The sequence below is a fragment of the Lontra canadensis genome, unplaced genomic scaffold, assembly GCF_010015895.1.
Source record: "Lontra canadensis isolate GAN:19392208 unplaced genomic scaffold, GSC_riverotter_1.0 scaffold112, whole genome shotgun sequence".
Lineage (NCBI taxonomy): Eukaryota > Metazoa > Chordata > Mammalia > Carnivora > Mustelidae > Lontra > Lontra canadensis.
In genome coordinates, this window is record NW_022631106.1 from 1,866,672 (window position 1) to 1,889,991 (window position 23,320).

Genomic DNA, 23,320 nt, shown 5'->3' on the forward strand with positions numbered 1-23,320 from the left:
TCATAAACTGTTAGTGGGAATATAAAATAAAACAGTACAACCAAGGAGAAAACAGTTTGGCAGTTTCTTAAAAAAACTAAACAGGCAACCACCATCTATATGACCCAGCAATAACACTCTTAATGTTCACACAAAACCCACATATAAATGTTCAGAGCCAAAACCAGAAAATAATCCAGATATTCTTAAACAGGTAAATGGTTAACAAACTGTGGAACACCCATACAATGGAATATAACTCAGCAATAAAAAGGAAAAAACTACCGATATATACAACTTGGATAAATCTTCAGAATACTATGCTAAATTTAAAAAAGCCAATCCTGGGACACCTGGGTGGCACAGTCAGTTAAGTATCTGCCTTCAGCTCAGGTCATGATCTCAGGGTCCTGGGATGGAGCCCCACATTGAGTTCCCTGCTCAGCAGGAAGCCTGCTTCTCCATTCCCTCTGCTGTTCCCCATTTGTGCTCTCACTCTGAGCTCAAAAATAACAAAATCTTTAAAAAAAAAAAAAAAAAAAGCCAATCCTAAAAGGTTACATACAGTATGTTCTATTTACGTAATATCACTGAAATGAAAAAAGTATAGAAACAGGAGATGGGTTAGTAGTTAAAGGGATTAAAAGGGCTGAGAGCAAACTGGAAGCAGGTGTGGCTACAAAAGAGCAGAGTGAAGATTTTTTGTGGTATGGAAACGTTCTATCTTGACTGTATCAATGTCAATTTCCTGGTCGGTATGTGTACTATCATTTATAAGATGTTACCAAGGAGACAAACCGGGCAAATGGCTCATGGTATCTCTATTATTTCTTACAATGGCATATGAATTTACAGTTATCTCAAAAAAATAAAACTTAATTAAAAAAACAGGATTGGGGGCACCTGGGTGGCTCAGTTGGTTAAGCATCTGCCTTTGGCTCAGTTCATGATCCCAGGATCCTGGAACCGAGAACCAAGTAGGTCTCCCGGCTCAGCGGGGGGTCTGCTTTTCCCTCTTCCTCTGCTAATCCTCATTCCTACTCATGTGTGCCCTCTCTTGCTCTGCTCTCTCTCAAACAAGTAAGTAAAATCTTTTTAAAAAGTTAAAAACAAACAAAACAACAACAACAAGGAAGGGGCACCTGGGTGGCTGAGTTGGTTAAGCAACTGACTCTTGATTTCAGCTCAGGTTATGATGGAGCCCCAAGTCAGGCTTCACATTCAGTGGGGAGTCTGCTTGAGATTCTACCTCTGTCCTCCACCCCCACCTGCACCTCCCCACCAAACCCGAGTATACATGCACATGTGCGCTCATTCGCTCTCTCTCAAATAAATCTTAAAAAAAAAAAAAAAAAAAAAAAGGTGGAAGTTGAAGAAGTTAACCTTGGCAGGAAAAAGATCCTCTTTTGGGGGACAAAAAAAAAAAAAAAAAAAAAAAAAAAAGAACATGCTGACAGAAACACAATATCCAAAAGATGGAGATTCTTTTCTTAATCTCAAGTTCAGTAATAATTAGGTTGCAAAGGATGGGAGTCACCAAAGAAATTTTCCATTGGCAGAACTGGGAACTTTAAAGGAATCAAGAAAACTTGGAATGTTAAAGTCTATGGGGAGCATGGTTAAGAATCAATAATAATAATTTCCTACTTGTCTTACTGCATCTAAGGCACTGACTACTGCTAATTCATTACAGAGATTACTGATTCTCTTGTCTACAAACTGAAAGAATATTCAATAAAACTGAAAAGTTTTCTAAAAAAAATTTATCATCACAATTTGCATGTCCCTAGGAAATTCAACAAAATGGAACTTTACTTGTAAAATTATAATGTAATCCTAGTAATAGTAAAAATTAATATTTTCATCCCTATCAGAAAGAAAAGGATATGGAAAATAATGGAAAGGACAGGAATAATAATGAAAAAGATAGGGATAAAGTTGGGTCCAAATAAAACGGGTCCACAGAGAAAATGTCTTATGGTCACACAAAAATTGGTGACAAAAGTAGAATTAGAATTCCATTCTCAACCACAGTAGTGATCACTACTGCATTTTTTTTTTTCTCCCTCACACAAAGGATCTCTTCTTATATGAATAAGGGTGCCCTCATGAACTGGGGACTTCCACTACTGGCTAATGTAATAAGCAATGTTTGTTTGTTTCTTTCTTCTCCCTTCCTCCCTCCCTCTCTCTCTTTCTAACACTTTTAATGCTTATGATGCATCTCAGAAAAGTCTTTGAGCTTGAATGTTCCAGAATACTTAGGCAGAAAAGTTGCATGTGATGAACTTTACCAAAGCTGCACCAGCATTCATTTTGAGAGAACATTCTTAGACTAAATTCCTTGTCAATAACGCCTGATAAAACTCAACCAAGAAAATGTATCAGTTAATTAAAACTTTATTTTAATTCAATAAATATTTCCTGAGTGGTTAATGCCTGGTCACTGCAGAGACACAGTAAAACAGTAATGAAAATGTGAAAATGGAGCTCTTGCTCTTATCCAGTAAACAGGCAACTAAAGTAAGATCCAATAAATGGTTAGATACTTAGGAGTCATAGTCCCACAGGAGCATGAGAAGTCACCTACACCACTAGGAAGACAATCAGACAAGTTAGGGGAAGTGATGTATAAAGAGACCTCACAGATAAGCGAGTAACAGCTAACTAAGAAGCAGAGAGAGTTAAATATAACAGAATGACACCTTTACAGCCATTCACTTAAAAACAAAACAAAAACAAACAACGCTAAAATGATCTTAAGAGGAGAGGAATTCTCAAGAGACTGAAAACTTTAGTAATAAAAGCTGATAGCCAACAGACAAGTGACAACTGACTTTACATCAGAGAAGGATAAAAGATAAAATCTAAGCGGGCTATGTGGAAGCATAGAAGAGTCTACTTGGTGCCAGTGAAAGCAAGAGAAACTGAGTGCCCAGTAAAAGAGGCACTGAGCACCTTCAAAAGGGGCCATGTAAACAGGTGATAAAACAAGAAGTTTATGGTTGAAATTCTAAGAGACAGATTAGAAGTCCAGATCTCTATTTCCACTTACAAAGAAGAAAGATTATCACGTCCCTTCCAGAGGGTGGACTCAATGACAACAGACATATAGGAGGGGAGAAGCGGACACAGGGGATGGAAAAAAAAGGAGAGGAAGATTAAATGAAATTCTATTTTCTAAACTGTGAGCATTGTGGCCCCATCCTTCCCCCATGGCAACCAAAATGCTGGCAGCTAGGTTTATACCTTCTCTAAGTAAGATTCTGGGAAATCTAACACACACACACACACCTCCCCCACCAGCTCAAAAGGACCTATGGGTAATTACAGTTGGAAATTCACCAATGAAATGGCCCTACCAGTTCCCACTATACTGAACCTCACAGCGTACATACCCCACTCATGTGTGGTGAGCTTCCCGTCAGGTGGTTATGAAAGGAGACTACGGTTTTCCATTTTAACCTCATTTGGCTTTTTAAAACTATGTACTTTGATAAAAATTAAAATGAAAAACACAATGGCAAGTACAGGTAGGATGAAAAGGAAAAGACTCTAAGCAGAGGATTTTATCATTTTTATACAGAGATAAATAAAACAATTTAAAACAAATCACTCTCAATCCTAATAAAAGTACATGCCAAAATAGGGTACCTAAAAAGTAAAAAGGACTCAACCTGTATATCCATTAACGTAAATGGCAACTCCACTAAAAATTGTAGATGAAGTTCCATCCTTCTGTAAAGAAGCATCTGATCGAAATTGTTCCTCCAATTTCTGGACCTTGGCAGCCATATACCCACCCTAGAATTTAAAGAAAGATAAACCAATCACAAAAGTTATATTTTCTTCACCCCCTTTCTTAAAAAAAAAAAAAATACATTAAAATAAATAAATATAAATAAATAAATAAACGTTCACTATGCTACTGACCAAGGTTTAATGATGACATAAGGTACAATTAAAAACATTAACCATAAGGCAAGGCAATAAAACAATCAGGTCAAAGAAGAGTTTTCCCTCTATCAATTCAATTTTTAACTGTTTTATCACATTCTTGTAAGTTACTTTAAAAGAAGAGGAAGGTAACTCAAGAATAATGTTTAATGCCACAAAACATCGTTCTTATCTACAAAATTAAGCAGGAGGTTTAAACCAATTAAAAATTTGACATGTGGTCAGTAAGAGTATATTTTTGACTGGCTTCCACTATCTTCTGAATACAGGAAGCTTAAAATTAGCAACTTAAAGTAAAATGAAACAATCCAACAAACCAGTACAGTTCTCCATGCATGTAGCTACTACAATAGATGATTCCATGGTGAAATTCTGGATCTAAGCAATCTACTTAATAGTAGTAATAATTTTTATTAGAGAACATCAACTTCAGAAAGAAAACATTATTTTGGCTCAAGACCTACATAAATATATGAATTCAGCTATACTTTTCCTAAACACTGACAAAATTAAGCTTAATTATTTGAATTACCAATTAAGTATTTATTGATTTTACTTCACTCTAAACAACTATCCATTATATCTTTAAAATACAGCTACACATATCTAGAAGTGGCACATATATTTCTTACAAAATGGAAATCACTTCACTGACTAATCAGATATTACATGCTCATTGTGGGGAAAAAAAAAACCTTTTTTCAGAAAATATAGAAAAATATGAAGAAAACTTAAATGAGGTAGGATTCCATTCACTGTTAACATTTTGGGATCTTATTTTCAAACTTTATTACTATGTCTCAGAATACAGAGGTTTTAGAAAAATAGTATCATATATAATAGCCCTTTATAACACAATCTTTTAGTCAAGGTCATTTTGCCAAGTTAAATATAAAGGTAAGGGGTGGCTCTGTTGGTTAAGCATCCAACTCTTGATTTCAGCTCAGGTCATGATCTCAGGGTTGTGAGATCAAGTCCCACATCAGGTGGGACATCAGAATCAGCTTAAGATTCTCTCCCTCTCTCTCTGCCCCTCTTCCCCCTCTTTCCCAAAGAGAGAGAAAGAGAGAAAAGGGGGGGGGGAGAGAAAGAGAGAGAGAAAGAAAGAGAGAGAGAGAGGAAGGAAGGAAGGAAGATGTAAAGATAAATAATGGTTAAACAGTGTTGCGCTACACAGAGGTAATTTATTTGACTCATCCCCTACTAGAGTATGTTTTTCTGTTTTTCAGTATTATTAGCAAAGCTGCAATAAAATTACCATAACTAAGTATCTGTGTACCAGAACATTTATTTCCTCAGGATAAAATAAATTTCAGGTGTTAAAAAAGTTTAAACAAGCTTTCAATACATTGTGAAAACTGAGAAGAGGTGGTATCTAAAGTGATTTGCACTTTTAAAAAAATGCCTTAAACCACACTATAACCTACAAGAGGTATGAAAAATACCTGAACAATTAAATATAGTATTTTTATTCTTTTAAAACACACCCATTTTTCCCAGCCATCATTTTCAGCTCGCTTTCTCCATCCACCTCGTCTCATGGTGGAGCTTCTGTAATTAGGGGGAAAGAAAAAAAAAAAAACTGTGAATTTTATAACATAATGTACTATTAATTAATTGACATTTTATTTCAAATCAAGAAAAATGAGAAGTTAAAATAAACTCAAATATTCAACTGGTGAAAGTTAAAATTTTTTCCAAAGCATATATTCTCCTGCATCAGTGAAATCTGTTCCTAAAACACCCTCCTGTAGATAAATATCAGGTTTAAATTACAACTACTATAAATTTCATTTTATAGCAAAAAATGTTATGCATTCCTGAGCACCAAACCTAATACATATTTGCATAAAGAATCACCAAATTAGACTAACATGGCCATGCTTACTTGTTAACATTAATCAGTATTAACAGAACCCAAGAAAACATTTTCCTTCATGAATTGCCCTCTGATACGGCTCTTAAACTCGGTCTTTGCTATGACATACTAGACACATAAGAGTGTACTCACAGTGTAATTCATCTATTATGCAAAACCCCTAAAAGAAGTCAATTAAAACAACACATCTAGGGGAGATAAAGTAGGAGGAGTATCACTTAAAATAAACTATCAAATCTGGCATTCTCCTTAAGGCTACACTTGACCCACTATCCCATTAAACAACCAAAAGGAACAAATAATGGCTTATATCAAGTGTCAGCTGGCTTAGTGGCTAGCAAGATATAAAATGGTTCAGAAGTCAAAGCAGGCAATAAATGAAATTCCTTATAAAATTTTTTTAGTCATATCACTACATCTTGAGACACTACTGCATTATCCTTCACAAATTAACATGTCCTCTATTTTTCTTCTACTATCTATGTAAAACTCATTATCAATTAATATGCTACTAGAAAAGTTTTGCACATTACCCAAGTCAAATCAGCTTTGATATGGTTTATAAGAATTTGTTACTGAATGACACCTTAAAACATGACACTTTAGCCACACACATCAGCAGGTATTTTCTTTCAAGTTATTTCTACATTCGATATATTATTTGATTTACAGTTTTCCCTTGCTGACATTAAAATTAATTATGAATTTGTATTGTCTACTCTTAAAAGGGGCCTAAAAGATATGTAGAGACATTCTCTTAAAAACTTAAGTCTGATAGAGAGACAAGGGGCATGAGCAAAGAGCTCTGCAAACAGGCCAGGTGATTAACCCAGATTAGGGGACATGGATGTTGGTGGAGAGAAGAATTGGTGTTCTTTTCAGTCTGACAAAGGTGGGGGGCATGGTTACCCAATGTGTTCATTTTAAGTCCCAGAACTGCAATATTTGTTCTACTAAATACTTCTGTTAAGAGGCTCACTTTGTCTAGACCCTTAAGACTTCTCCCCTTACCTTAAAGGAGTGTGGGAAATGTATTAACACACAATTCTTGAGTTCATATAAACTCTGCATCTATACATCTGCCCTTACAAGCGAACACTTTGGGAGTTCTGGCCATTACATGTTACGGATGCATACTCACAAAAATTAAAGGCAACAATTAATCAGCTAAATGAAGATTAAGTTAAAGAATAAAATATATTATCAAAGTTTAATTCAGTGGGCTAATCAATTAGTTAAGAGCCTTATTCATTTAAGATCTACTGGGTAACTATTGCAAAGGGCCAATATGAAATATTAACAGTGATTTAATGAGGTAGAAAACTGTGAAACAAAGTTATAATAAATTTTAAAAAAATATAAAGGTTCTTCCTCTAGTCCAAAGTAATAAAGCTATTCCAGACAAATGCCTAAGCTCTGAAAGGGAATAAGACTGAAATTAGTAACTTCTTCATTTCCACTACTTTGAACGAGTACAGCAAACCCATATGGAGGATTCAAATAATAAGACCGAAAAAGGGGGAAAAGAAACAATATTTCATTTTATATATTCAAATTCTACTTTTTGAGAAAATCCCATAACAAATAGTAAAGTAGGTATTTGGATCAACCTTCCTGCTGAGAAAGAGGAAAGCTAGTCAAAACATTACAAAAAAAAAAAAAAAAAGAGGCATAGAAGGCCCAGAAAATAATGAAAAATTATTGTGCCAAGATTTAGAAGATGAAAAAGAAAACCTGAAGATAGGGGCACCTGGGTGGCTCAGTGGGTTAAGCCTCTGCCTTCGGCTCAGGTCATGATCTCAGGGTCCTGGGATCGAGCCCCGCATCGGGCTCTTTGCTTGGTGGGGAGGCTGCTTCCTCCTCTCTCTCTGCCTGCCTCTCTGCCTACTTGTATCTCTCTCTGTGTCAAATAAATAAATAAAATCTTTAAAAAAAAAAAAAAAGAAAAAAGAAAACCTGAAGATAATGAAAAAGAAAACCCCTCCTTCCCAGATTGGGACAGCTTCTTCCTCTGAGAACATGTGACAATTACAAAAGAGTGGCTGAGAGATTGGGCAATGTTTTTGAACAAACACAATAAGGGAACAAAAGCTGGAATTTAAGGGCTCTCCAACCATATATATCTCAACACTTAGGATTAGGATCCTAGGAGTAAGTAAACTGGAAGTAGGCCAAATTTTGCCAAAAACATACCCTGACCTGTATTACTTCAATTTCTGAAACTAAATTAAGGTAATCCTAGACTAAAGAACACAAATAACACGCTTCTGAACAATGAATGAATCAACCGAAAAATCAAGGAAGAAACAAAAAGACAAATGAAAATGAAAACACAATGGTCCAAAATCTTTGGAATGCACCAAAGCTGTTCTAAAGGGAAGTTTATAGCAATATAGGCCTACCTCAAGCAGCAAGAAAAATCTCAAATCAAGAACCTAACCTTACACATAAAGGAGGTAGAAAAAGAAGAAAAAAACAAAACCGCAAACCAGTACAAAGAAGGGAGCAATAATGACTAGAGCAGACATAGACAAAACAGAAACTAAAAAAACAACAGATCAAGAAACCAGAAGCTGCTTCTTTGAAAAAACTCAACAGAACTGATAAACCCTTAGGCAGATGCATTAAAAAAAAAGGGGGGGGGATTCAAATCAACAAAATCAGAAATAAAAGAGGTGAAACAACAAACAACACCACAGAAATAAAAAGGATTATAAGAGAATATATATGTATTTTTTAGATTTTATTTATTTGAGAGAGAGAGAGCACATGCAAGAGAGCAGGACAGGGTGGTGGTGGTGGTGGTGAACAAGGCATACCACTAAGCAGAGAGCCCATAGTAGGGCTCCATCCCAGGACCCTGGGATCATGACCTGAATGAAAGGGAGCCACTTAACCAACTGAGCTACCCAGGCGACCCAGATTGTAAGAGAATATTACGAAAAATTATATGCCAACAAACTGGACAATCTAGAAGTAAATTCCTAGAAACACTAACTCCCCAAAACTCAATGAGGAAGAAACAGAAAATCTGAACAGAGACATTAACAACAATGAAATTGAATCAGTAATCAAAAACTCCCAACAAACAAAAGTCCAGGACCAGATGCCCTCATTGATACCAATTCTTCTCAAACTATCCCAAAAACCTGAAGAGGAAGGAAAGTTTCCAAATTCATTCTGAGGCCAGTATTACCCAGATATCAAACCAAATACAAACACTACCAAAAAAAGGGAACAGTCCCTCAACAGTCGCAAAAGGTATCCCAAAAAGGCCAGTATCTCTGATGAACACAGATACAAAAATCCTCCACAAAATACTAGCAAGATGAATCAGACAATACAGAAAAATCATTATGGGGGCGCCTGGGTGGCTCAGTGGATTAAGCCGCTGCCTTCAGCTCAGGTCATGATCTCAGGGTCCTGGGATCGAGCCCCGCATCAGGCTCTCTGCTCAGCAGGGAGTCTGCTTCCTCCTCTCTCTCTCTCTGCCTACTAGTGATCTCTCTGTCAAATAAATAAATAAAATCTTTAAAAAAAAAAATCATTATGATCACGTGGGATTTACCTAGGTATACAAGGGTGGTTCAATGTTCACATCAACCATAAAAGGGAAAACAATCACATGATCATTTCAATAGATGCAGAAAACACATTTGACAAAGTACAACACCCAGCCATGACAAAAAAAAAACCCTCAACAAAGTATGTTTTGAGAGAACATAACACAAAGAAGGTCATATAAGAAAAATCCACAACTAACATCATACTCAATTGTGAAAACTGTGTGCTTTTTCCCTAAGATCAGGAATAAGACAGGGACGTTCATTCTCACGACTTTTAATCAACATAGTACTGGAAGTCCTAGCCACAAAAATTAGATAACAGAAAGAAATAAAAGGCATCCAAATTGGTAAAGAAGCAAACTTTCATCATTTACGGATGACATGATACTATATGTAGAAGACCCTAAAGACTTCACTGATAAATGAATGTTAAGGTTGCAGAATACAAAATCAATACACAGGAATCTGTTGCATTTCTATACACTAATAATGAAGGAGCAGAAAGAGCTATGAATAAAACAATCCCATTTACAATTACACCAAAAAATAAAGTACCTAGGAATAAGCTTAACCAAGGAGGGGGAAAAAACCTGTACTCTAAAAACTAGAAAACATGTATGAAAGAAACTGAAGATGAAAACAAATGGAAGGATATATCTTGCTCATGGATGGAAGAACCAATATTGTTAGTGTCCATATTACCTACAGCAATCTACAGATTTAATACAATCCCTATTAAAATACCAAAAGTGTATTTCACAGAACTAGAACAAATAACCCTAAAATCTGGATAGACTACAAAAAAGGGGTGCCTGGGTGCCTCTGTGGGTTAAAGCCTCTGCCTTCGGCTCAGGTCATGATCCCAGGGTCCTGAAATCGAGCCCCACATCAGGCTCTCTGCTCAGCAGGGAGCCTGCTTCCCTTCCTCTCGCTCTGCCTGCTTCTGCCTACTTGTGATCTCTGTCAAATAAATAAATAAAATCTTAAAAACAAACAAACAAAAACACAGAAGACCCTAAGTAGCCAAAGCAATTTTTTAAAAAGAAAAACACAACTGGAGGCATCACAATTCCAGATTTCGAGATACACTACAAAGCTGTAGTGATCAAAACAGTATAGTACTGGCACAGAAATAGACATAAACATCAATGAAACAAGAGAGCGCACCTAGAAACAAGCCCATACATATGTGGTCAATCAATCCTTGACAGAGAAAGCAAGAATACCCAATGGGAAAAAGACAATCCAGCAAATTGTGTTGGGAAAAACAGACAGCGACATGCAAAAGAATGAAACTGAATCAGTTTCTTACACCATATACAAAAATAAACTCAAAATGCTTTAAGATCCTAAGTGTGAGACCTGAAACCATAAAAATCCTAGAACAGGGCACAGGCAGTAATTTCTCTGACTGACACAGCCATAGTAACATTTTTCTATGTTTCCTGTGGCAAGGGAAAGAAAAGTAAAAATAAATTAATGAGACTACATCAAAATAAAAGCTTCTGCATAATAAAGGAAACAATCAACAAAACTAAAAGACAAGGGAGAAAATATCTGCAAAGGACATATCCCATTAAAGGGCTAGTACCTAAAATATATAAAGAACCTATAAAACTCAATACCAAAAAAACAAATAATCCAATTAAATATGGGCAGAAGACACAGATATTCTACTAAGACATATAGATGGCCGACAGACACATGAAAAGATGAATAACATCACTCATCATCAGGGAAATGCAAATCAAAACCACAATGAGGTATCATCTCACACGTGTCCGAATGGCTAACATCAAAAACACAAGAAACAGCAAGAGTTGGTGAGGATACAGAGAAAAAGGAATCCTCTTACACTGCTGGTGGGAATGTTAACTGATACAGCCACTGTGGAAAACAGTATGCAAGTTCCTCAAAAAATTACATGATTATTTAAATAAATATTATTTTTAATAAATAAATTACATGATCCAATAACTCTACTACTATTTACCCAAAGAATATGAGAACACTAATTTAAAAAAGATATATATACCCCTATATATGTTTATTTTTACTATGTTTACTGCATTACTTACAATAGCCAAATTATGAAAGCAGTCCAAGTGTCCATCAATAAATTAACAGATAAAGAAGAGGGGATGTGTGTATATATACATATATACAATGGAATATTATTCAGCCATAAAAAATATTAAAATTTTGCCATTTGCAACAACATGGGTGGATCTCTAGAGTATAATGCCAAGTGAAATAAGCTGGTCAGAGAAAGACAAGTACCATATGATTTCACTCATATGTGGAATTTAAGAAACAAAACAAAGAGAAAGAGACAAGCTAAAAAACAGACTATGATAACAAAGTGATGGTTACTAGAGGGGAGATGGGTAGGGGATGGATGAAATAGGTAAAGGGGATTAAAGAGTACACTTATTGGTGAGCGCTGAGTGATATACCGAATTGTTGAATCACTATATTATACACCGGAAACTAATATAACATTGTATGTTAATTATATTGGAATTATCATTTAAAAAAAAAAAATATGACCCTGGACTGCTCAGTGCTCCAAAGCATCTGGCAGAAGCAGTGTAAATTCTCTATGGAGGATTACAACATCCTAATCTTCCCATGTTTTTGCAAACCATTTTGAAAATACAAAGTCTAGCACAGAAATTAAAATAACCAGGCACACAAAGTAGTAAGATCACAAGAGTGAAAACCAACAGAAAAAAAATAAACAGACCTACATAGACTCCAGATACTGATTTTAACCCAGATTAAAAATTGTACTATGCTGGAGCGCCTGGGTGGCTCAGTGGGTTAGTCTCTGCCTTTGGCTCAGGTCATGATCCCAGGGTCCTGGGACTGAGCCCCACATCAGGCTCTCTGCTCAGCAGGGAGCCTGCTTCCCCTCCTCTCTGCCTGCCTCTCTGCCTACTTGTGATCTCTGTCAGATAAATAAAATCTTTAAAAAAAAATTGTACTATGCTTACTATGTTCAAGGAAATAAGTGGCTGCAATGGGTGGGGAAAACAGAGATTCCATTCAAAATATTCAAAGGAACACCAATTAAACAAGAGCTGTCTTTTCAACAGAAACAAGAGCCCCAGAAGACAACAGTACTGAAATAAATAATTAACTTATTTAGAATTCAATACCCAGAGAAAAATTCAGTCAAGAAAGATGAAATAAAGTATTTGGGGCAAATAAAAACAGAACATAATGCCACCAGCAAACTTGCACTAAAGAAATCCTAAAATATATATCCCTCAGGTAGAAGAAGAATGATCTTGGAAGTCAAAAATACAGGGGAAAAAATGCAGCAAGGAAAGCAATAAATATCTGGTTTAATCAATGTTAAATACTGATGGAATAAAAGTACAGTAAGGACAATCAATCTGTTATTGCTTATAACATAATATACAGCACTAGTGAATCAAGAGATAATGAATAAAGAGTAAAGGTAAGAGGAATTATTTCTAGCCCAGACTCTGCCACTTCACTGATCTCTGGTACATCTCCATCTCTCTAGGTCTGAATTATTTTATCGTCTGGGTCTTTTATTGTAAGAGGTTTGGGTAGTTGACTACTAGATGTCTATCTAAATAAAGAAGAAAACTGAATAAAGCTCCTATTACCAGAAACTGAATTTATTTGAGAACAGAAGAATTTCAATTCAGGAAATGCATGCTGTATCAAGCTACAAGCATGTCTGGTGAGGGTTTGGGGTGGACTGTATTTACAGGCAAGGATTGCAAAGTGGGGGAAGTCCAAGCAGTTAAGTTCACTGGCTTGAGGACAGGAAGAGATTCTAGGCAGATACTCAATGGTCAGGAGAGAATCTCCATCTTCTGTACATCAGGCATTTACAGGAATTCAGCCCAATTTTTAAATTCATTCTTCTGAGGGCATGTGCCTAAGATTCTCCATTTCCTATCTTCTTATTCCATTTTAGATTAAAATTCTTTCACAGTTCCCTTTTGTACTCTATGTAAGACACACTGAAGACCTATTTAAAGAAATCAAATATAAAAATTAACACTATAACCATATACTTCAGCAACAAATTTTAGAAATTTGATTACATAACAGTTTTGATGTCTGTATTTATTTATGCAGATCTCCTTTAGTTATTCCAGAAGACTTAAGGCAACTTGTACTATCAAATTCATTTAAATAACCTATGTATAGACTAAGATGGCCTATGACAGTGGATTGAGGTAAAAACCTCATTGCAAATCCAGTGTTTACTAAATATTGGGAGTGACAATTTATCAGCCCTGTCACTGTTGTATGTCATCAGTTGTGTAACCTCTTTTTTGTCAGACAATAGATGCTAGATAAATTAGTAGACAGCTGTAGATTACTTCTCATAGCACAGGTAATTACGGCATCTAAGAAATAATTCAGACATGTATATAGGGGACACCACACTAAACTACCTAGAGATCAAAGCTAATGGAATATTACTGTGTATAAAGCACCATATTTTACTAGGCAATACTGAGATAAATGAAATTATAGACACTTTTGTATGAGTTCTAAAATTTTACAATCTAAAAAGAAATGAGTACCAATTACAGAAATACTAACGAGCCTTGCAAATAAACTTAAGGGTAAGATTTTAGGCAGGAAGAGTAGGAAGAAAAAAAACAAACTCTGGACACAAAGAAAACTACATGACCCACATCCATCTATGATGCTAGCAAAGAGCAGCAGCAGACCAACCTGGCATGCAGCAAAGCTACCTGACAACCTAAACTGTAAGGTCAATAAAAGAGATCCTGGTTACAGGAAGCAAGTAATAAGGAGGCTTATCAGACTTCTGTTCATATGTACACAGCATCAAAGACTGGTCATACTTCACTTATTTCAGTTAGACCCCAACATCTCTCCTTTCTCATGCTCAAAACATTATAGAATGAAAATATCAAGAACATATTATATATATAAAATAGCCACTAATCTTACATATGATAGTCAATAAATTCTTTTTAAGAAGGATTCTTTGTTCTTTTTTCCTTTTCTTTTTTTAAGATTTATTTATTTGACAGACAGAGATTACAAGTAGGCAGAGAAGTAAGCAGAGAGAGAGGAGGAAGCAGGCTCCCCGCTAAGCAGAGAGCCCGATGCAGGGCCCAATCCCAGGACCCTGGGATCATGACCTGAGTTGAAAGCAGAGGCTTTAAACCACTGAGCCACCCAGGCGCCCCGAAAGTCAATAAATTCTTGTTAAATAAAGAAAATGAACAAGGTACTTACTTACATGTAAGAAATAAAGTAGGAATAGGAATGTCTCAGTAAAGTGTACTCCAGTACATTTACATTTTAAACTGTACCCTGTATATTTACTCTTATCTACTTTTTTCCTATTTTATTATTTTTTAAGATTTTAAGGTAATCTATACACCCAATGTGGGCTTAAACTCACAACCCCAAGATCAAGAATCGCATGATCTGCTGGATGAGCCATAAAATTCACACATTCTGTGCTGTTTAATAGACAGAAAATAGGATACCCTCCCTACCCCCAAAATGGTACAGACAAGATTAGTCAATGATACACACTTCTGATGCTAATGAAAACCACACAACAAGTAGAATTAAGTGTTAAGTCATTTAGGGGGTTCTACAGACTACAGTGCTTCCTTTATAGTGTGAAATTAGGACAGATAATGTAAAAACCTATTCCGTAAAGTGGTACGCCAGAAATCAGGGCTTATGTTTCTGCTAACCAGTAAGGAGCTTCAAAAGAGAGGCACCTATCCTCTCAAGCCATATTCATGGCAAGAATTCTCCACTCTAGATGACTGATTTGCTTCTCAAATAGGACTTATCCTAGAATGGAGGAGAGCAATACATCAAGATACCATGACTTAACACAAATAACTCAAAAATAACACAAACCCTCTCATCTTCTCTGTTTCAAGCAACCTTCTGACTTACAACATGTCCTCTTGACTACCCCTGCTCACTAAGAAGAGAATGACCTTTATCAACAAGCCATCCAATTATCAAACTTGTAAATAAAAACTATCTTCTAGATGAAAGTCTTGCAGACTGGGTTGCTATCTAGCCCCACAGCGCTTGATGACCTTGAGGAAAGTGATGTTTCTAAAACTGTTTAATACACAACTTAAAATAACCTATGGACTTCTTATCCAGCATCAACATAGAAGTCAATAAATAACTAAGGTTTTTAAAAACTAGTTAAAAATAGATAATGATTCATGGATGCAAAAGTACCCTTATCCCTAGCTTTTAGGTTATGCCTTCAATAAACATCAGCTGCTATTGTAGTAATCTACCCCACCAAGTCACGGACTGAAAATCAAATGAGACCACATGTGTGGAAACCCTTTGAAGATTATAAAGTACACAACATCATTATTTTAAATGTGCTATCCATGGTGTACAACGTAATGGAAAGAGCAATAGATTTACTGACACAAGATCTGGGCTTTAATCCCAGTTCTACCATTGCCTAGCTATATGACTTGGGATGAGTCCAAGAGCACTGAGCCTCACATCTCTTCACCTATAAAACAAAGTTTGACTGATTGGTGCTCAGTAAAATCCCTGTAGAGCCATGAACTGGATATATGGGATGAATGTGGCAAGGAGGAAACAGAATTTGGGGTAAAACAGCAAGTAGGTAAAATTCCACTCTCAAAACCCACTTCAATTTTAACAAGGTGGCTTTGTAAGTTTTAAAATATCTGAGGTGAGGGGCACCTGGGTGGCTCAGCTGGTTAAGCAGCTGCCTTCAGCTCAGGTCATGATCCCGGAGTCCTGGGATCGAGTCCTGAATTGGGATCCCAGCTCCCCATGGGGAGTCTACTTCTCCCTCTGACCCTCCTCTCTCTCATACTCTCTCTTGCTGTCTCTCTCTCAAATAAATAAATAAAATCTTTTAAAAAAAGTATTAAAATATCTGAAGTCTGAATAAGAAAGCTCAAACTGAAAAAGACCGAAAACCAAAATAAACGAACTAAAAACTAAGTCTAAAGACTTCTGGCTGTGTTCTATGGTCCCTTATGGGACCCCTTGAAAGATTCATTAGCTAAAACTCACCCATTAGCCCACAAGTAATGATATTATAAAGACCAATGAAATGAGAGGCTGTCAAGGCAGTCATGCCCAGCCCCCAGTGTCAAACACAGTAACAGCTAGCCACGTGAAGGGCAAACAGGACAGCAGCTGTATTTATAATGAGCCCAGAGACCCTGAATGCCTTGCAATGCTAAAGATTTCCTGACTCTTCCATTCTCTTAACAGGGATATTCAAAACCCTATGAGGAGTCTTATGAAGAATCGCTTATTAAAAAATATATCAAAATTACTTATTCATACTTTCCCCCTAACTTTATTTCATCTTTTGCTGGAGCACAGTTATCAGTTCCCACTGGAGTTCCAATGTGCATTTAAAGAAGCTATTCCAGGGGCACTTGGGTGGCTCAGTGGGTTAAGATTCTGCCTTCCGCTCAGGTCATGGTCTCGGGGCCCTGCATCAGGCTCTCTGCTCAGCGGGGAGCCTGCTTACCCCTCTCTCTGCCTGCTCACCCCTCTCTCTGCCTGCTCTCTGCCTACTTGTGATCTCTCTCTCTCTCTGTGTCAAATAAATAAAATCTTTAAAAAGAAAAAGCCATTCAAATCCCACTAAAAAAACAAAACAAAAGCCACAAAACTTCATTCTGTCTTCTGTACTATGATTACTGGTGGATTTTAATATCTACCCACGGAATGATGTTAATCACCAAGAGCAATCATTTTCATGCAAAGGTGGTATTCCAACCTTTCCTGAAGAATTATTAACATAGGGTTCTAAACAGTTCACACACCAGCAAAAATTTCCACTACAGACCTAGAAACTCCCCAAATACACACTCATTAGTGTTAATCTGTTAGTTACAGGTCTGTAAACTCTAAAATATATTGGCTAGGGGCACCTGGATGGCTCAGTCAGATAAGCATCTGCCTTCAGCTCAGGTCTGGATCCCAGGGTCCTGGAATTGAGCCTGCCACAGTGGCTGCTTCTCCCTCTCCTTCTGCCCCTCCCCCTCCACTTGTGCTCTCTCGATCTCAAATAAGTAAAATCTTTTTAAAAATTTTTTCGAGGGGCACCTGGGTGGCTCAGTGGGTTGGACATCTGCCTTCAGCTCAGGTCATGACCTCAGGGTCCTGGGATCGAGCCCTGCATCAGGCTCTCTGCTCAACATGGAGCCTACTTCCCACTCCCCCCTCTGCCTGCCTCTCTGCCTACTTATGATCTCTCTCTCTCTGTGTCAAATAAATAAATGAAACCTTTAAAAAAATTAAAAATATAATCTTTAAAAATAAGCAAAGAAAAAAATGGATTCTGACACTGAAAACATTCCATAGGCAGCTGGAGTAGGGAAGCCACAGGGAAGAGGGTAACTGTGATGTTCATTTGGAGTACAACACTGGCAAGAGGCTACTTCTCCAAGAAATCTACATAGCAGTATATAGAATTTTTTTTCTTGGAGAAGGCAGTGGGACGCCATCTGAAGAACTAATTTACTAGGACCAAGTACTGCCCTTACAAGTGACTAAGTAAGTGAAGTGCTAGCACAGTCACCAACATAACTTGACAATGCCTGCTTCTACAGCTCTTATTTGTCCGTAAATGGTAACTAAAGGCTTTAATACCAGATAAGCAGCTTTTTATGTAACATTTAAATAGAAAAATACAGCTCTTTTGAGGTTTTGGTGTGATTCAACCACAGAGACCATAACTGTCCACAGTTCTCAGACTGCTGAAATTACAAGGGCAGATCCTTGAATTTCACAACCCAGGGAAGGAGAATCTTCTAGACATATCCTACATACTATCAGGTTTTGACTTTGAAGACTCAATCTATTAAAAACAAAAATCAGACACCCAGGTGATGGACATTAAGCCCTTCTAACTAGCTCCAAGAATCGTAACTAGTGGCTGTAGACTTTATCACACACTCACTTTTAGAGATTCAAAATCAGACAGTTTACATCCTAAGGATAATATTGTGTGTATTTAAAATACCTCTAAAAATACTTAAAAATAAAATGTCAAGATATTTCAACCAGGTATCATTCCTAACTTAACAGGACCCTCTCAAAAACACTTCGTAACCTGGCTACTTCACCTTCAGTATACAGAGACATTTTCCTATGACCAGTTGTGTCCTGCTGTAGTGAAAACAATCCCCGTAATATAGAAGAGACCTTTTTGATCAACACCAAATAAACAGAAATAAAAGAACTCTAAACCACCCAAATAAAAATGGCTATAACATACACAGCACTGTCTAAAGAACAGATGATAGACTTGGTACATAAACCTTGTCTAGAAGTGAGTCTGATCTTTCTATCTTTTCTTGAGAAGTTTCCTATTATCCACCCTATTCGTGACTTGTGTATATACACTGCTTTGTCATGTTGCTGGTATTTGGTCTCACTAAGTGTCCCTTTTAAAAAAGTTTTCCTGCTCTATTTCTAAAAGAATTACATGTTTACTGCAGAAAACTGAGAAATACAGGAAATAGAAAATGGGAGAAAATTACCATATTCTCACCATCTTTAAAAAATTTCACCTCTTGGGGCACCTGGGTATCTCAAGCAGTTAAGCATCTGCCTTTAGCTCAGGTCATGATCTCATGGTTGCACCCAAAATGTCAGGGAGTCTGCTTCTCCTTCTGCTCCGTCTCCCACTTGCACTTGCGCACTCTCTTCAAATAAAAAAAAAATCTTTAAAAAATTCACCTCTTAACTGATATTTCCTTCCTTTCAGTATTAAAATTTTTAATATTTAAATTTAAATTCTTCAAAGTTAAACATATCATTAGTAATATTTTACATTTTCAGTACTTAGTTTGAAAGAGATCTTTACAATTTATGTTCACAACAATCTGTGGAGTAGGTAGGCCAAATACCTACCTACAGGTTTTTTGCACACAGTTTCCTCCTAGGGTAGAAAGACTAAAGGCTTTCAATAAGGCTGCACTGCTGGTTGGTGGTACAAAATCACACTTAACTTGTAATAAACTGTTTGCAATCTTTGGTGGAAAAACAATGCTATCAATATAATAAACTTCTGAAAAGAAAACGTATTTTGAATTGAACCAGCCTAATACAATGCAACAACACAGATGCTTTGAATTCAGCACCTGTCTGGGTCAGGTACAGTAGCTCCCAGATTATATATGGTATATATATGCAGGGACAAAGAAAGAAAATAGCTCCTACAAATAAGGTTGGTTCCATCTAGACTCTAACTGTAAGTAGTCCATACTCTTAAGAAGTAGAGATCCAGATACACACACTATCAACTTTGTTAACTGGTTCTCTGACCTTAAGCAAGTCACAAGCAGTCAGATCCCTGTTCCTTAGTTTGTGGATAGAGTAGAACCTGACAAAGTCTAGTCTCTTGCAGTTTGTAATGTATTTATACATTGTATGTATAATGTAATGAATGTATATGATTCTATACATCTATTCACTTAAGAAATAAAGCTTTGGAATGAAAGCATATCTATTATGCAACTCTGTCTATACTTCAGAAAACAAGCTGTGCCTGTTCAGAGAAGTGGCTATCTAGTGAAGAATTAACCTTACTCAAAAAGGTCTAGCCTTTGCCCTTGGTTCCTGGAAGGTGATCTCTGAGCCCCAGGAATGCCCTGCTTGATAAATGTCTTTCTTTACCTAGGGACTATGAGCCACTCCAAACAGTCTAACAATGTGATTTATGGTAGAAGCTCTGGGTCATGCATCACCAATCTCCTGAGAGACCAGAGACTAAAGGTCAGACATGTGGGCAGCCAACCATATCTCTATGACCAAACTCCAATAAAAACTCTGGACATTAAGGTTTGGGTCAGTCTCCCTGGCTGGCAACACTTTGTGTGTATTGTCACTCATTGCCAGAAGTTAGTGCTGTCCTAGACTCCAGTAAGAAGAGGACTGCAAGTTCCACCTGTGTGTCCCAGTGCCTTTTCCCTTGGCTGTTTTTAATTTCTACCTTTCACTGAATAAATCATAACCATGAGTACAATAGTTTTTTCAAGAGTTCTGAGTCCTTCTAGTGAATTATTGAACCTAAGGGTGGTTTGGGGAATCCCCAAACTTGCACTTGGTATCAGAAATGAGAGTGGTCTTGGAACTCCCAAACTCTGGAGTGGCACAATGACAATATCCTCCAGTATTCATTCTCCCTTTCTTTATTTTAATAATAGAACACCTCTCCTACCCCCTAAGTGGGAAGCAGAGTTACCAACTAGAGACTACATTTCCTAGTCTTCTTCAAAATCAGGCATGGCCATGTGAATCAGTTCTGGCCAGTGATAGGAACAGAGTAATACATGGGGGGAAAAAAAATCTGTGCCATCTTCTTGAAGGAAAGTATTTATTTCTTTTTATGGTATGCAGCTATGAGGTAACTTGGCTTCAACCTGAAAATGAGAACAATACCACAGGGGATGGCTAAGCAAACACAAGAAAACTGAGACCACAAATAACCTTTTAAAAAAAAAGAACAAAAAAACCCTGCAGTCCCTCACCTACTATGGGCTGCCCACCTACTATTACAGGAGAAAGAAAAACTTCAATATTGTTTGCATCGTTGTGTTTAAAAGCTCAGCCTATTACAGGGGTACCTGGGTGGCTCAGAGGGTTAAGCTTCTGCCTTTGGCACAGGTCATGATCTCAGGGTCCCGGGATCGAGCCCGGCATCAGGGGGCTCTCTGCTCAGCGGGGAGCCTGCTTCCCCCCTCTCTCTGCCTACCTCTCTGCCTACTTGTGATCTGTCAAATAAATAAATAAAATTGTTTAAAAAAACAAAAGCTTAGTCTGTTACAGCAGTTTAGCCTGTATACTAATAAATATAAGTACATTTCAGCATTTTAATATCACGATTTAGAGTCAGCATTTAAACTACATACAGATAAAAACAGGATGTGTAAGAAAAATATTTGGATATATTAAAACTGAAAATGCACAACAAATATTTGTAATGTCCCAGTTTGAGACTGATCTCATTAAAAAGAAGGTTTCTATCCTGAACAATTCAATATAACAAAGAATTTTCTCTCTTATTCTCTTTGTTATGACAAAAATACAAAAAGATGATTGATTTCACAAAATGTCATTTGAATACAAGTTGAAAGAGGCATTCTAAAAGAACTACTAATAATTTTCTTCCCTATAATTACAGATTTCCATAGAAGGAAAAGGAAAGAAATGACGACTGCTGTTTTAATAAAGTACAAAGAACCACCTTCTCTGGCTCTCCAGGGTGTAACGAAATTAACTGGTTTCTAAACACCTTCTCTCAATTTTCCTGACTTTCTGAACTCCGAACCATGTGGCCCAATGCTTATCAAACATCTCCACTAGGATGTCCCACATACATCCCAAAGTCAGCATGTCCAAAAGCAGGGCTCAAGGTACAAAGTAAAACAAAAGAATGTTCTTCTGCAGATGACATGGTTAAAAAATGAGTCTAGAAGAAGGAATAAAAAGCCAGTGATCTTCACTAAGAAGTGGTGTATTCTCACAGGGAAGCCAAATAATTATCCACTTTAAAGTTCAAGGTTGCAGCAAATCAAGGATTCCAAAGGCCACATTAAGTTTAGTAAAACAAGGACAGGACATATCTAGAGAAAAAAGAAGGTAAAATCAAAGAAGAGGGGATTATATCTTCAGTAGTTGTCATATTTGAGCATGCACCAGAATATTTTGGAGGCCCAATTAACAAAGACTACTGAATTCCCAACTCCAAAGTTTCTCATTCAGTAGGTCTGGAGTGGGGGCAGGAATCTCAATTTCTAAAGAGTTCCCAGGTAATGCTCATGCCGGAGAGCCACTGATTTTGCCTGCAGTGTATCTTGAGACTGCAGAGACAAGTACAGGAGAAGTTCAGATAAGACCAAGTATACCAAGAAGAAAAGCTGCTATAGTGTACATTAAATAGAAAGGATTTCACAGTAACAGGAGTAAATGCAACTTACAAAATCAAGGTTTTGATTAGATTACAGGTAACAAGATCTCTCCATCTCTCCCATCCTGCGCCTTGCACTGCCTCTCCCCAAATTCCAGGTCTGATCTACGTTCTAAGTATCATACTAAGGAGTTTTAACCTTATTTTGTAAAAAGTTAGGAAAAGAAGAGTAAATGTATATATGTAAATGCCGTAGGATGGTGATGTCTGCACACAGACAAGGAGAGGTTCTGCTTCCTGAGCCTAATCTACAAACCTGTAGTACATACCTACCTCTTCAGTGAAGCCCTCTTGGACCTCTTCTCCAACATGAGATTTGTTGCTGTTTTCTCTGTGCATTTATTCCTTTTTGTCAGTGCCTCTGCTGTCTACACCAGATATGCACTGAGAACAATGTGTAGGATTTTAAAGGGCAGAAGAGGGTAAGGGGGGATTTCAGGAAGGAAATTCCTGAGCAAAAACAAAAGAAAAAAATAATTTAGGCAACATTCTGGACTGACACATGGACAGAGGTAGTGATAACTTGTAAGGTAGTTGAGGAAATGTAACAGAAGGTTCTGAATATCATACTAAGGAGTTTGAACCTTATCTTGTACAGGTTAGGAAAGGAAAAGTAAATGTGTGTATGTGAATACTGGAAGATGGGGAAGCCGGCACACAGACAGGGAGAAGTTCTGCCTCCTGTGTCTAGTCATGATCCCAGAGTCCCAGGATAGGGCCCCAACAACAGGCTCCCAGGCTCAGCGAGGAGTCTGCTTCTCCAACTCTCCCCCTTCTCAAGCTTTCTCTCCCACTCTCTCTCAAATAAATAAATAAAATCTTGGAAAACAACAACAACAAAACCCATTAATTTTTAAGATGAAATGACATTCCAAATAGGAGATACTGCATTCCTCAAAAAAAACCTAGGAATCTTACTCAATGAAACAGTTTATTTAGCTA

The 23,320-nt window shown here is 37.1% G+C and overlaps 1 protein-coding gene across 6 annotated transcripts in view; it reads right to left on the bottom strand.

Annotated features, from left to right (window-relative positions):
- Positions 1–23,320, bottom strand: part of REV1 (REV1 DNA directed polymerase) — a 93,480-nt gene that overhangs the window by 61,241 nt on the left and 8,919 nt on the right. For 3 of the 6 annotated variants that reach the window (XR_004380621.1, XM_032840311.1, XM_032840310.1), the window contains exons 2-3: positions 5,424–5,487; positions 3,657–3,783 (exon numbers count right to left, since the gene is read on the bottom strand). Coding sequence is in view for 2 of the 6 variants with exons in the window: in XM_032840311.1 (XP_032696202.1) it covers positions 3,657–3,783; positions 5,424–5,477 (181 nt within the window). In the remaining 4 variants the exon portion in view is untranslated. Of the gene's footprint in view, positions 1–3,656; positions 3,784–5,423; positions 5,488–23,320 lie in introns of those variants that run through there. The other 3 variants (XM_032840314.1, XM_032840312.1, XM_032840313.1) reach the window with 1 other exon arrangement.